The sequence below is a fragment of the Hippoglossus stenolepis genome, chromosome 13 (assembly GCF_022539355.2).
Source record: "Hippoglossus stenolepis isolate QCI-W04-F060 chromosome 13, HSTE1.2, whole genome shotgun sequence".
Taxonomy (NCBI): Eukaryota; Metazoa; Chordata; class Actinopteri; order Pleuronectiformes; family Pleuronectidae; genus Hippoglossus; species Hippoglossus stenolepis.
This window is the reverse complement of record NC_061495.1, coordinates 3,576,425-3,590,546: the sequence shown is the minus strand read 5'-3', so window position 1 is coordinate 3,590,546 and position 14,122 is coordinate 3,576,425. Positions and strand designations below refer to the sequence as shown.

At 43.3% G+C, this 14,122-nt stretch overlaps 2 protein-coding genes across 4 annotated transcripts; one reads left to right on the top strand and one right to left on the bottom strand.

Annotated features, from left to right (window-relative positions):
• The first annotated feature begins 12 nt into the window (after positions 1-12).
• Positions 13-10,450, top strand: usp37 (ubiquitin specific peptidase 37). Of its 3 annotated transcripts, XM_035174195.2 has the most exons (25): positions 53-194; positions 333-411; positions 1,126-1,354; positions 1,830-1,980; positions 2,357-2,445; positions 2,534-2,649; positions 2,947-3,024; positions 3,154-3,242; positions 3,406-3,499; positions 3,593-3,748; positions 4,045-4,176; positions 4,331-4,454; positions 4,701-4,948; positions 5,068-5,185; positions 5,319-5,398; positions 5,549-5,713; positions 5,801-5,854; positions 5,944-6,091; positions 6,177-6,396; positions 6,687-6,853; positions 7,259-7,319; positions 7,634-7,749; positions 7,957-8,026; positions 8,250-8,388; positions 8,714-10,450. In XM_035174195.2, exons 3-25 carry the CDS (start codon positions 1,181-1,183, stop codon positions 8,799-8,801), a joined length of 2,877 nt encoding a protein of 958 aa, XP_035030086.1. In that variant the 5' UTR covers positions 53-194; positions 333-411; positions 1,126-1,180; the 3' UTR covers positions 8,802-10,450. The 3 variants fall into 3 exon arrangements, with proteins under 3 accessions (XP_035030087.1, XP_035030085.1, XP_035030086.1); XM_035174196.2 differs by lacking the exon at positions 333-411 and having other exon boundaries at positions 13-99; XM_035174194.2 differs by lacking the exon at positions 333-411 and having other exon boundaries at positions 43-194.
• ybey (ybeY metalloendoribonuclease) lies at positions 10,443-13,396 on the bottom strand. The gene is made up of 4 exons (XM_035174198.2): positions 12,775-13,396; positions 11,982-12,113; positions 11,459-11,527; positions 10,443-10,790 (listed from the first exon to the last, which is right to left on the bottom strand). Exons 1-4 carry the CDS (start codon positions 12,982-12,984, stop codon positions 10,695-10,697), a joined length of 507 nt encoding a protein of 168 aa, XP_035030089.1. The 5' UTR covers positions 12,985-13,396; the 3' UTR covers positions 10,443-10,694.
• Between the last annotated feature and the right edge of the window lie 726 nt (positions 13,397-14,122).

Genomic DNA, 14,122 nt, shown 5'->3' with positions numbered 1-14,122 from the left:
TCCGTGGTAAATTTTCACATTCCCGCCATCATCGCGCAGCGCTGCGCGGCGTCGTGTGCGGGTCCACTGTCAACAACACACGCACTGGGGGGGAAGCAGGTGAGTGCCGGCAAAACACACGCTCTGCTCCCGGAGGACCCGCGAAGCCCCCGCCGCGATTTAACCGCGTCAGGAAGAGCACCCGTCACCGAGAGGTAAAGATATCTGGCGAGAAATCCCCACCGCGACACCGGTTCATCACCAAATTACATGCAGGAGAATTAGCCAGTTTAAGCTAGCTCCCGCTAGCCTGCTAGCCGACTTGCTAATGTCGGCCTCCTCCATCCATTCAGCGCCTGTCGAGCAGGGGGACGACATCACCTGCATCCCGGAGTGTCACCCATCAACACAACTCGGCTGCCCTTTGCACATGTGTGTGACTCTGCCGCTTTAGCACGAACAAAGTCGTCGGTAGATGGAAGCGATAGACGCTGGTGGTTGTGTGTTGTGCCCGCTCGCTGGTCTCTGCTGCCGCGGTGCAGATGAGCCCATTCGGGGGCTAATTTGACGGCTAATGCAACCACAGGCTACACCGGTTGTGAGTGGCACCGTTAGCCCGCTTACAAGCGCAGTGTGTCCCCCCCCACCCCGTGCATTTCACATTTACGGTTCTTCTTGTGTGTTTGTTGTGCACCGTAAGCGGTCGTTTGTCTGCTTTTGCTTTGACTTGAGTGTGTTGTGATGTGCACCCACTAGCTTCGGTCAGCATGTGCTACACGTTTATATAGATATATATAGATATAGATATATATCTATATATAATTGTGGTATCAGTTCAGGAACTAGTAAGTAAACTGTGAAATGTTCCGTACCACCCCTGCTCACGTCAGTGTTCACAAAGCTTACATGTTACTCGATTGTGTGTGAATCGAGTAACAAGCTGGCTGATAACTTGTGATCCCGTGTGTTTATCACTTAGCTCGTTAGCGCACGTTATGCCAACTGTGTGTGCAGCAATGACAGGTCATGACAGAGAGTTGTGTTAATAGACTAGAAGTTGTGTAGTAGTTTGTTGTGTAACAGACGCACTTAACTTTCTTAAAGCACACGAGTTACTGGGCACTGAATTTGACTTTTCTTGTTCAGGATTTAGTGGATCCCGAGTCCCAGCCTCCAAAGTGCACCGACTGGATATCAAGCCATGGCAACCATAGTGCCCAAACTCTGCAGCAGCGGTGCTGTGAAGATCCGCTTTTCCAGCATGGACCTGGGCACCACCAGGTGGAAAGAAGGATCCTTCGAGATACTGGAAAAGGACAACAAAGTCAACCTCTGCCTTAGGTTCAACTGTGGCGGCGCTTCCAAAACCTTCCAGGTATTGTTCGGGTTGTTAGTTTCGTCTGTACTTGTTCAATAGTCGTGGATTGTTGATGTGTGTTGTTAAATGGGGGTGGCTTCTACAACGAGCAGTAAGATGCCACCTAATTCTCTGCTTGTTGCTTTGCCCTTAATTACTTTGTCAGTTTCAAGGGTTTCATCGACATTTGCAATAGCAATATTGTGACATGTGCAGAAATGTTTGCTAACCTCTTTGTAAGGAACACTGTTGTAGTGATGCTCCACTCATCACGAGCTGGTTGTGCATGAACCAGAAGGTCTGTGGTTCAATCCCCAAATCCTCCCGTCAGTGTGTTAAGCTGCAGATGTCCAGGGATGTGCCTGTTTGGAAACATTAAACTAAAAATGATTTGTGAAGTAAACTGTCGAGTATTTATTGTTTAAAACCAAGCAAAGTAAACTCATCATAGAGGGAAACTTGTCGAGCTCACGCTGTTTTGTTTTCCTCTCAGCTGAACCAGAACGTGAAGAACATCAACCAGAATCTGAGTCGAATCATGTTGACTTTGAAGGACAACAGCGTCATCGTGCTGGACAAGATGCCTCCGACTTTGGTTCAGAAGACTAAAGAATACCTGGAAAAGCTGAAGCAGGGAAAACCAAGTAATTGCACCACTTCTTATTTGATACAATTTCATAGATTTATTCATGGTTCACAGTAAAAGTCTGATGTATATATGTGTCTATGGATGATTGTGCAAAGTATGAAATCATTATTTTCATGATTGAAAACTATACTTAAGTTAATATTGAACTGGAATATTGATGCATTTCGGACACGCATGTCTTTATTTAAACAGATGACATCTCTTCAGCCACATATTTGGATGTACTCTTGCTGCAGCTACAGTCTGTGCTAGTTAAAAGGAAAATATTATGGCGTTTTGCCAGGAGGAGATTGATTGAATCCTAGACTGAAATGTTCAGAGAAAAATGTCATTCTTTTGCCCTGACCGTTTTTTTCTTCTTAACATTGTAGTTTTAAAGTCATCCCACGGAAGTGCAAACTTCAGTGTGCTTGGGAACCGCTCTGTGAAAAATGATACCAATCCATCAGGAGAGAGACAGGTAAGCAACAACACCAAGCTACATTTCCCCTTAAACATTCAGATAAGCTTAGTTTAACTTAGATATTCAAATTTCTAATATGTTCCAGACAACACCGAGGCGGCAGAGTGCAGAAAGCCGAGATGAGACGACACCACGGAAGCCTCTTGGCAGTCCAAGCAGAGCAACCTCCACTCCCACTCGTACTGGACTCTCTGAGAACAGGTATGATGGTGCCCTCACTACACCAGATGTAAACCTGGTAATAACGCTTTGCATGCCTTTATTTGACGGTAATAGGTTTATCTTAAATTCTATTTGATTTAGTATCCGATAATAATTAACATGATGAGGTAGAAACAGACATATTTAGTTAAAATGTTCTTTCTTTGTTTTGCTTAATGTTTGTTGTTTTATCAGTTATCTGTGGCATTACACGTGACACCACATAAAGTCAGACCACAATAGAATTTGAGAAATTTAGAAAAGTTCACAGAAATTGTGTTCACTCTTGTCTCTTAGGAGCGAGAAGAGAAAGAGACTCCTTAATTCTGAAAGTGACCTGACCGAGGACTACCCCAAGGAGAATGACTCTTCAAGGTAAAAAATAAAACACCTCACGGCCCAAACTGAACTTTAGTGTCTTTACCTGACTTTTACCACAAGTTCATTTCAAATCCTCGGTTTTCACAGTCAAATAACATCAAAAACATTTCTACATTTTCTCAGCAACAACAAAGCCAATTCAGACCCATCCAGGAAGTTTCTACTGAGCTGCAAAGAGAAGCTGAAGCAGGGAGAGGAGAACAGGAACTCAGGTAAACTTCTTTGTCCACAGCTCAGTGGCGGTATAATTTGTGTTTCTTGTTGTTGAATTTATTAACCTCAGGAGATTTACAGCACTTTTCGAACAACCCTGTTGAAATTTGAGGCCTGAAACGGTCTTTTTCTCATCATCAAACCTTTTCTCATTCTGCTCAGCTCCACTGGGTTCAACTCCCCTTCAGCCATCATCATTCTATGGCAGCCGATCTGTGACGAAAGACTACGGCCAGAGCCACTCGTTTCTGGACAGGTAGATTCCCTTAGTGTTCAGCTAAAATAAAGAAGTCAGCAAGTGACATCTATGTCGGGCATTGACACTTTCTCGGTTTGAAAATCTTCTCAGGCCGTCCAGTACAGCACAGACAACCACAGCCAAGAGAAGCCTTATTCTGCCCAACCACTCCACACCCTTCAAGAAAGTACGTCCCTCTCTGGACTATGGCGGCTGGAACAAGCAGAGGCCCTCCACTCTGGCACAGCCTCAGCCCCCACTGCAAGGGTAAGAACCCGCCAGATGGGCTCCATTAAATGTGAAGAGAGAATAGATTGAAAGCACAGAATACCGTGAAACAAAAAATTGTTTTTATACCATCGCTAAGAAGCTGATTCAGCTTAAAGACGACACAAAATCTTCTGTTTGTAATTTATTGGATTTACCTTTACACAGTTGGAGAATGATGACATAATGAATACCAGGTGTATGTTGTCTAAGTGAGAAGAAAATGGAGTGTGTAATGTGCTTGTACTCTTTTTAAGATGCTATTTAATTAACATTTCATAATGTGCATATTGCAGATTTTCCAACCTGGGCAACACCTGTTACATGAACGCCATCCTGCAGTCTCTCTTCAGCCTCCCCTCCTTCTCCAATGACATGCTGAGGCAGAGCATCCCGTGGAAAAAGGTGCCCATCAATGCATTACTCAGGTACAACAATGAGCTCCTTCGCCATCTGTAGATAGTTGCAAATTGCGTGTTTAGAAATAAAATGTAAAGGTTGTGTGAATTACCATTGATCCATTTCTTCCATAACCAAGTTTTGAAAGATTTCACTGAATTCTGCTTGTTACTCTCCCTGCAGGCGATTCGCTCACCTCATGGTAAAGAAGGACGTCGGCTGTCCAGAGACAAAAAAAGACCTTTTGAGGAAAGTGAAAAGTGCCATCTCCTCCACGGCTGAGCGGTTCTCTGGGAACATGCAGAATGTAAGATCTCCCTCTAGAGGCAGGAGTTCAGAACTGTTGTACTTACAATGGATGTCATAACACATTTTTAAGGAGACAAAAAACTTTATTTGTGAAGTTCTCTCTGCTTTTTGAGTGATGGCATATGTCAGAAAATGATGTTTAAAATGAATGTAAAAATGCCTATTATAAAGCTAAATAATCCATATGTAGCTTTTATTTATTTGTTGGTCTAATTAAGTCCCTCTGTGTCACAATGTTCATCAGGATGCTCACGAGTTCCTGAGCCAGTGTTTGGACCAGTTGAAGGACGATGTTGAGAAGATGAACAAGAGCTGGACAAATGACACTTCAGCCTCCTCGTCGTCCTCCGGGGTGTGTGAGAGTGGCCTGGAGGCAACGTCATCGTCGGCCAAGACGGAGCCTGGTGAAGAGGTGGAGACCTCTCGCATCTATACCTGTCCTGTGGCAGTTAACATGGAATTTGAGGTGCAGCACACCATCACCTGCAAAGGGTGAGGCCCGTCTCCTGCTGCATCATCACACTTTTACCTTTTGTAATTAATTTGTCAAAATCGTCACAGGCTTTGGAGGGAAATAAACGGTATGTGATAGCTTCTCTGTTGTTTTGCAGCTGTGGTGAGGTGTTGAACAAGCGAGAGCAGTTCAATGACTTGTCCATTGACCTGCCGCGAAGGAAGAAAACCCTCCCGCTTCGCTCAATCCAGGATTCTCTGGATCTCTTCTTTAGGGTGAGTCTTTGGTTTGTGCAGGTTGAAGTTCTGACCAGTTTCTTTCACACATTTGTTTTTTTATCCACTTATCTAATAACTGCATATGTTATGTTTGAACATTATGTGATAGAAAATGTTTTTTCTTTTGCAGATGGAGGAGATTGAGTACTCGTGTGAAAAGTGCAATGGGAAAACGGCAACAGTTACACATAAATTCAGCAAACTGCCCAGGTATACATGCACATTGACATGCTGTCACACAAATTCAACACACATAAGAGTTAAACAGAGCCCTAATTCTGGTAGCTTCTAAGCCACAAATATAATTACAGCTGGTATTTGTTGCATCACTGATGTTCTGATGAATCTTTCTCCCCACAGAGTGCTCATCCTCCACCTTAAACGTTACAGCTTTAACGCTCAGCTGTCACTGAACAGTAAGCTGGGTCAGCAGGTGGTGATTCCCAGATGCCTGACCCTGCTGTCCCACTGCTCCGAATCCACACGACCCCCTGTTTCTCTCGGGTGGAGTCCGCAAGCCTCCATGTAAGAACTTTTCACATTTCACAGAGAGAGATGACGGTTAATAATCAAGCTTCTGGAGTTTTCTAATGGCTTGTTTTTTCCTCAAAGGTCCAGAACACTCAAAATGTCACAGTCGGTAAACTCTTCCACGGGGCCACTCCGGTAAGTCTCTGCAACACTTTCAAATAATAATGACAAACAGGAACAATACATAATAAAATGAATCACTTAACTTGTGTCTGTGTCTGTAGACGGATTGGTGGGAAAGTGGCCAACTCCAGCTGCACCTCTATCATCGTGGACTCTGACTGTGAAGAGGAGCCGACTCGAAGGGTGAGCGCAAGTCGCAAGCGGCGCCTCAGCAGCTGTTTGCCTGATGACGACGACCGACCGGAAGAGGTGAGCATTTGCTGACCTTGAAGTTTCAGATTCACCCTCCCCGTTTCCTCTGTTGCTCTCGTGACGCAGTTTGATGTGTTTTCAGCGTGCGGCGACATTAGATTCCGCAGACTTCAGTGGCATAAATGACGACGAAATGCTGGCGGCAGTGCTGGAGATGAGTCGTCAAGAAGCCGGCCTCTCTGCACCCCATCCTATGGATGAAGAGCCGACCAGCAGCCCAGACACAGGGTTTGGCGACACAGATGTCCATGACCTGGCTTATCATACAGATCTGCTGGAGACAGAGAGCAAACAGCCTGCAGGTAGTCCATCATCTTGAGGTTAAGATGGTAAATGAAAGGTATTTGTTCAGGGAACAGCCAGGTTGTGCTGGGTCTTAAAGCTTTTGAGAGTATGAAAGAAAAGTACTAATTTGTTCTGCATCCGTCAGTTGGCTTCCTAGTACACCAAAAAATGGTTTAGTTGAAATATGAATATATTTCAAGCCAGGTAACTTTATTAAGAGTATATGGGTGCAGTGTGGAGAAAGCTCTGCTAGTATTGTCGTAGTGGTAGTGGTGTAGAGGTTAACTGGCTTGTTGAATGTGTGTAGATGTGCTGGATTCCTTGGATTTGACCACGGACGAGAACAAGGAGAACCAGACTCCAGAGGGTGTGCAGCAGCAGGGCGAGCTGGACTGGGTTCAGCAGTACAGTCTGGATCAGGAGAGGGAGGAACAGGAGCTGCAGCAGGCGCTGGCCCAGAGCCTTCAGGAACATGTGAGTTCAAAGTAAAATGTGACATTTGCTGAATTCTCATTGAGCGATCGAACCTATTATGTTCGTAACTGGGATGATTGGCAAACAAAAACTTTAATAATTTAAACTTTCATTTAATATTTGTATTTAGTAATGTTGATCATCCACTGTAAGTTGGTGTTATTGTGTCGTAAATCTGTTCTTAATTATCTTCTAAATATAATAGATCTCATTGAAGTTATGTACTTGGCAAGTGGCCATAAAACTCTAGGAGACTTGATCTGAGTGAACATTAAAGCCTCAATTCAATCACAGCTACATTATCTCAAGGCACTTAATATACTCAAGTTGATTGTAGAGAAGCTCATTGTTGTGTGTAAGCACGTGAAGTGACGTAATGCCGTGTCCCCACCTCTCCTCATGCAGGAGGCTCAGGAGATGAGAGAGGATGACGATCTGAAGAGAGCCACCGAGCTCAGCTTGCAAGGTACGGACCAAACTTGTTTGCTTTTGAGCAGCTGGCTGTTGAAAATCCTGAGCCCCTGACACTTACTCAAAGGCAAACACGTGCTTGTTGGTCACTGAGCATCTTTGGCAGACCTTTGGTATTTGTAATGGAGGAGGCAGCAAGTGTGAAAGAAATCTCACTCTGACTGTTAACACCAATACAGAACTTAACTACTACACTTCCAGTTGCAGTTTTTATCACGTCAAGTTCTATGTTCTCTATAAAAAATATTGTTTTGATCAGGCTTATGAATACTGTTCACGTCTGAATCAATATCCCTCCTGACCCAACAGAGTTTAACAACTCCCTGCCCGAGCTGCTGTGCTCAGATGAGGATTCTGGTAACGAGGACGTGCTGGACATGGAGTACACTGAAGCAGAGGCTGAAACCCTGAAGAGGAACGCTGAGGTACTTCACTTCCTGCTGCGGAACAATCCGCCTTCTGATTTAAACAAGTGGAATATGGATCTGTATCATGAATAAAATGCCTGGTCCGCTTTGACTCAATTTCCACAACGAGTTGAGAATCTGTTACTAAATACTAAAACTTACTAAAGTAAAAAGTACGTCCTGTATAAAATAAGTAACCTGTTAATAAAACCATGTCCTCTACAGAGCGGAGACTTGGCGAACTCCTTTAGACTCATCAGTGTTGTCAGTCACATTGGGAGCAGCTCCTCCTCGGGTGAGTGTGTGAATTTGTTTGTGCTTCCATCCGAATGTAGATGAATTCTCTGTCAACGTCTATTTAAACAGCTGCACTGGAGTCATTTTACAGCAACTTGTCATCAGACTTGAATATCTAATGGCTACAGATTTTTATGACAGAAGACTGCACAACATGATTCAACTGAATTGCAAGCTACTTCCAAAGTGGAAGAATAAAAAAAAGTAAAATTTCCCCCCAGGCCACTACATCAGCGATGTGTACGACATGAAGAAGCAGTCTTGGTTGACTTACAACGACCTGGACGTGTCACGCACACAGGAAGCTGCCGTCCAGCGAGACAGAGACCGCAGTGGATACATCTTCTTCTACATGCACAAGTGAGTTGGCAGAACAACCACATGGGTCACACAACTTTTACCTTGTATTAGTAGGGATGTAACGGTTCGGTACGCACCTCGGTTTTGAGGTCACGGTACGGTAGAAACAAGGAACAGAAAACAAACAGATTTTTTTTTTATTCATTGAGCCTTTTTATGCCTTCACGCCGGCAATAGCCAGTGGCCGGAGGCATAATATTTTCGGACAACAATATCTCAAGATACACTGCTTCTTTACATTTTGTAGTGTGTGTGCGTTCTTAGCTGAGGACGCTGCATTAACTGCTCCTAAGACGCCCTTTCACACGTTACCTTGTGTTTCCAGGGATGTGTTTGAGCAGCTGTCAGAGATGGAGCGATCTGGAGCCAGCAGCACTTCAGAGGCAGGAAGAAACATCCTGCAGCCCCTCTGAACACTTTGGACAAGCACCCCCCCACACACACACACACACACACACACACACACATCCACCACTGAACTGTGCTAGATAGATGGAGCCCTCCTCTGAACAACCTTTAGTACTACTGATTGCCGTCCTTTTTTGGTCATCTTCAGGCACTTCTACAAATCACTAAATGCCAGGCTCGGTTAGCACCTGTAAATGCCAACACACGTGCTAACCTGTCAAGACTCTCACCAGAAATGCAGTTCAAATGTTGAGTGGATCAAAAGTTTGCCTCTGTATTTTTTTGGGGCTGAAGTTTTTCTTTGCTATTTTATCAACTAACTGTTTTGTAAAGTTTCTTTCAGTTTCTTGATATACTTCTTTCAACTTTAAAGCCGTTCATTCAAACTTTGACTTCAAATCAACTATCAAACACCAGATGCTACTGGTGCTTCACGGATTTTGTTTTGGCAGGCCCTCTATTTCCTATATAAACTAAATAAAGATATATTCTATGTTGGACTATAAGCTATTATAGAGTTAAAGGGTTGTTGTATTTAGCGGGAACATTTGGTGCAATATTTATGTTGTGGCACAAATTGGCCAATTCAAATCAGCTTTCTGTCAGAGTGTGTGGATGTTTTCTGTTTCTTTCTGTGCTTGACTTAAAAGCTAAGTTTTGTGTGTGGCTGTCTCCATATTTTACAGACTCGAGATGAAATCATTGAGCTCAGTAACATGGCCTGTTTTTACTGAGCTTTTCTCAGTAAAACCACCTTCATTCTTTTTGGGGTTTCTGACCTTGTGCCTCCCAAGAAAACTTTTATAAATATGTATACAAGCTTTACTTTGAAAGTTGCACAACCTTGTTGCTTTGAACATGTTTGTCAAAAACGCGATGTGTAAGTCAGATTTTTCTCTATAAAAAAAACACCAGATTTTTCTATTTATTGTTGCCTAGGGTTGATGTATCTTCAGTAACCTGTCGAGTTACTCCATGACAGTAGAAGACATTGATAGCAGCTCACCAGGGAAGCTAGCCATAGCATCCTGTCTCTTATGCCATCATCTTGAAGGCCAGTATTCAGTACTTCACACCTTAAACCTCTGCTAACCTTTCTGAGCTACTTCCTATCAGATGTGCTTGACTAGAGAATGGAGCAAATGGGAGTAGTTTGTTATTCCTGTATTGGACACTGGTTGTACAGCTACTTTTTGTTACCGCTGTAAAAAACACACTGTGGCTAATGTGCAACATTAAAACGTGGTGTCTGCAGGACATACTCAGACCAAACTTAATTGTTTTCTCAACCTCATAAAAAGCATAAGAAACTCTACATAATATAACAAAACGTGAGTAATAAATCTTTATGGAACAAATATATTGTATGAATAGTTAGATTTGTAAGCATTTTATCCAGCATTATGAGCCGAAGCTGATCCATGGACACACCTGGATACGAGAGCCAAGAAAAGTTATTCAGAAATGGGTTTTTTTTATGTCCACTTTGAATTTGCATTTGAGAAATGTGCTGCCTTCCTCAACATCCTGTCCCAGACGCAGTGTAAAGAGGGTCAAATGTATTTGTGAAGTAAGAATGAACAGCTTTTTCTACCCTTCATACACAACTGACTCTTCCTAAAGCAGATTTTAATAAAATATTACAGTGAAAGTGCACAGACTTTTAATTTAATGTGTAAAACTCTATAACAATACATGGATCCAGTGTTTGTGGACGTCCACAGAACCAGTAGCTGCATGTTTCAGTCCTTCCAGAAACGGTAGCAACACATTTATGTTGTAAGCAGATTGTCAGGACAGTAAATAAAACAGTCTGATCTGGTTACATGACCGTGTACAAGCAATATCAAGCACCATAGTACACAGAGTTGAGTGTTAAACTGTGAAGGCAGCCACTGTCATCTATCTTGATCACATGTCTTCATCAGTGGCTGCAGCTGACGTCCTGTGAGTCTGTTGTACTCAGTGAGAATGTAGCTTTCCCTCTGCAGCATCTGCAAACACATTAAAATGCATGACTCCTCTGTTTGCGGTGATGAGGGGCAAACTCATCTTTACTAGCTGAGCAGAGTCATTCAAACAAACCTGATCAAATTCCATTTAAAAATTGATAGAAGATAAGCTTTATTTTGTCAGTTAAAGGACCAGTTCAACCAAATGTTATCACTAAATTTTATAAATTACCTCTGCCAATAGGGGCAATGTTTTCAGTCCTGTTCATTTGGTTTGTTGGGAAGCAATATGACAAAAACTACAGATTTCCAACAAACTTGGAGAAAGAATGTGGTCAAATCTTGGTTCAGATCAGAGTCAGGTCAAGGACTTTTTTCCCCACTGTCTTTAACTACGGAGATAAGACGTTTTCATCGTTTTCCAAAGGAACCATTCATGGATATTGGTGAAAAACCATCAGGTGCATTGAGGAGACTATGAGTGAGTTTAATTTGGTGCAGCTTGGGGACTGCTGGGCCTTGGTGGAGGTATGTGATCTACTGAGTCCCCATGCCACTATGGGAATTTAGTTTCAGCTTTGAGAATTTGAAAGATTGAACAGCAAAAATCTCTTTCCCTAAACTTGTCAACTGTGAATAATCTACAGATGTTAAAAACCCATTGGAACTATTTCCTGAAAATGAACCACATTGAGCTTCCCCATACGAACCTCAGTCCATTCTTCCTCCGTCTCGTGCCTGTAGCCCAACAGGTGACAGATCCCATGTGCAGTGACAACCTGAAGCACACAAGCAAAAAGAGACAATCAACCAACACCAACCAATCCCATTACTAAAGTCAAAGGTGAGGTAAGATAAGACAAGATAAGCTTGATCCCATGCTGGGGTAATTCACTCGTTACAGCAGCACTTAGTCAGACAGGAGAACATGTGAAAGCATTAAATAAAATAGAAATACAGAGAATTTGTACATTATATACACCTTTCACTACAGATAGAAATATTATTTGTAGAGATATCGAGATGGAGCTCCGTGGTCGGGATGGAACTGGACAGTGCAGCGGCAGCATTTTTATTCTTACTCACACTTTTCCCCTTGCGCTGCTGTCTCACTTTTAAATTCCCTCCTTATCTTGTACAGACTCTAATTGCCGTTTCATCTACTGTCTGTACTCTCGTCAACAACCTGTCTTAGAGTTGACAGATGTCTGTCCAGCCTTCAGCTGTACTCACAGTGAGAGCATCGTGAAGATCCAGAGACTCCTCCTGACACTGGTTCATCACAAACTCCACCCCCAGGAAAATGTCCCCGAGGTTCAGCTCATCTCTATGAAGAGGACACGGCAGCTTACCAGGTCGTAGGTCCTAAAAACACACGAGTTAGTGAATGAACTGAGTCACTGACATAACTGTTGTGGACGTTTTCTGGAAGCTGGTGAAAAGGAGAACTCAGGCAGCAGCTGATGTCTCATGCAGAAGGGTTTAATGTAGACTTGCTGCATCAAGGAGACCAGAAGGTGGAACAACATACAAACACTAACAGAGCAACATAAGCAATTGTCACCCTCCCCAGTCTGAAGATGTCTCCCACAGCCTCCCAGTATATCTCCCTCTACTTGTGTCACCCATTCCAACAGCACCTCCATGAAAGGCTAGAATTACTGTCACTCTTTTTACATGTAGGTGTTCACATCCTTTTAGACAGATAAGCCTAAATGTGCTTTACTAAATCACATTGTGTCCTCACGTCTTGCTCCTGGTAGATTTTAGAAAAGAGTTGAAGTTGGTGCCTCTGAATTATGAAAGTCCTGAAGCTTAGACACTAACATGTACTGTTGGTTGGTCCTTTATATTCAACCTGACCTTGGGTCCAGCTTAGAGAGAGAAGCGAGTATCTGTGGAACTAGACAGGCACCATTCTCCTGTACAGATATAATGTGTAATATACAATATTCACATAATACACAGTGATGTGTGAAGGATGGACAGACATCCCTCCACAGAAAACAAATGCAGCCACGTTCACCTCGTAGAATGGGAACGAGAGGACATCCGTGGGGACATTTTTCTTCCTGTAGGTGTGATTGATTTGCTGAATCTTGTGATTGTCCACGCACACGATGCCCACGTCGAACTTGTGGACGCCCAGGATGTGTCTCAGGGTGTCCACGTCCCTGCGGAGCCGGGCGCGGCGGAGGGACACCACCTTTTGGAGGTTCCGAAGAACTACTCCCATCTTTTTTCTTTTTTTTTTTAAAAACACCGTGCGGCTACTAAGAAACGCAGGGACATGAGGACACGTGGAAACCAAGCAGCCCCCCGGTGACAGCCGGTGTGAATGAGTCGTGTGTTGTTGTTGTTGTTGTTGTTGTTGTTGTTAGCTCGGCGTTAGCATCCGAGCAGGCGGAATTCAAGGTGACACGTCGCGGCAGCCTCCACATGTAGTTCCCCGAAAGCGACTGTGTGCGCCCGGTCGGGTTTGTTTGGACGTGACCGTGTAGTTGCGAGGAGTTACGCATTTCCTGTCATTTAAAAAAAAAAACTAAGTGGCTGCTGGGGTTGTTTTAAAAAGCTCCACGATGACACCGAACGGCCGCGACGTGAGAGACACCGGCAACTCGCACAGGCACTTCCGGTGGCCACAGCAGCTGCCACTGACTTGTAAAGACAGCTGCCACTGACTTGTAAAGGCAGCTGCCACTTGAGGTTGTGACTTATTCCCTGAGATGTTTATCAGCGTGTTACTGTTTCTGAGCACAAACAATAACTGATCTGTATTTCTCCACTGTTATTGTGAAACATGCTCGTTTATACATCTGATTTCTTTCTCATATTTGTACCGATTCTGCCTAAATGCTGTTAATGCTCTGCCTGCGTTTTGTGTCATTGAACTGAAATGGTTGAGTTATGGTGTCATCCCTTCACATCTGATTTATTCTTTTCTACTTTCTGTGCTCGTATGTACTGTAATTTAATATTTAAAGGTTTTAAGGTTTTAGTTCAACTTTAATACGATATATTAAGCATGCCATGGGTCCATGCCATGTTGCCTATGAGATCCCATCATAAGGAAAACATTTGGGCCAAATTCAACTTATGATAGTGAATAAAACCCTAAAAGTACAATTTTGTGAGTCTTGTAACACAACAACACAGAATACATGTATTAGAAAACATAAACATAAATGGAGAGTGTGTCTGGTCCCACTTTGTTCCTCTGTGGTATTTCCATATACTTTGGTACGGTTGTAGTCAGTAAATCGATACACGAGCAGTGGCATCTCTGTGCATCATTGTCAGTTATTCACCAATTGTGTAGAATTCAAGGCAAGGATCAAACGAGGCACAGTATCAGTCCCACTGTAGCTGATACT

Excerpts from the sequence above, each read along its gene's own strand:
- usp37 (XM_035174196.2), top strand. The coding sequence starts at position 1,181 with ATGGCAACCATAGTGCCCAAACTCTGCAGCAGCGGTGCTGTGAAGATC. Across the intron at positions 3,749-4,044 it reads CCTCAGCCCCCACTGCAAGG|ATTTTCCAACCTGGGCAACA; the intron begins GTAAGAACCCGC and ends TGCATATTGCAG. Across the intron at positions 5,186-5,318 it reads CTCTGGATCTCTTCTTTAGG|ATGGAGGAGATTGAGTACTC; the intron begins GTGAGTCTTTGG and ends TTTCTTTTGCAG.
- ybey (XM_035174198.2), bottom strand. The coding sequence starts at position 12,984 with ATGGGAGTAGTTCTTCGGAACCTCCAAAAGGTGGTGTCCCTCCGCCGC. Across the intron at positions 12,114-12,774 it reads TCTCGTTCCCATTCTACGAG|GACCTACGACCTGGTAAGCT; the intron begins GTGAACGTGGCT and ends GTGTGTTTTTAG. Across the intron at positions 11,528-11,981 it reads ATCTTCACGATGCTCTCACT|GTTGTCACTGCACATGGGAT; the intron begins GTGAGTACAGCT and ends TGTGTGCTTCAG.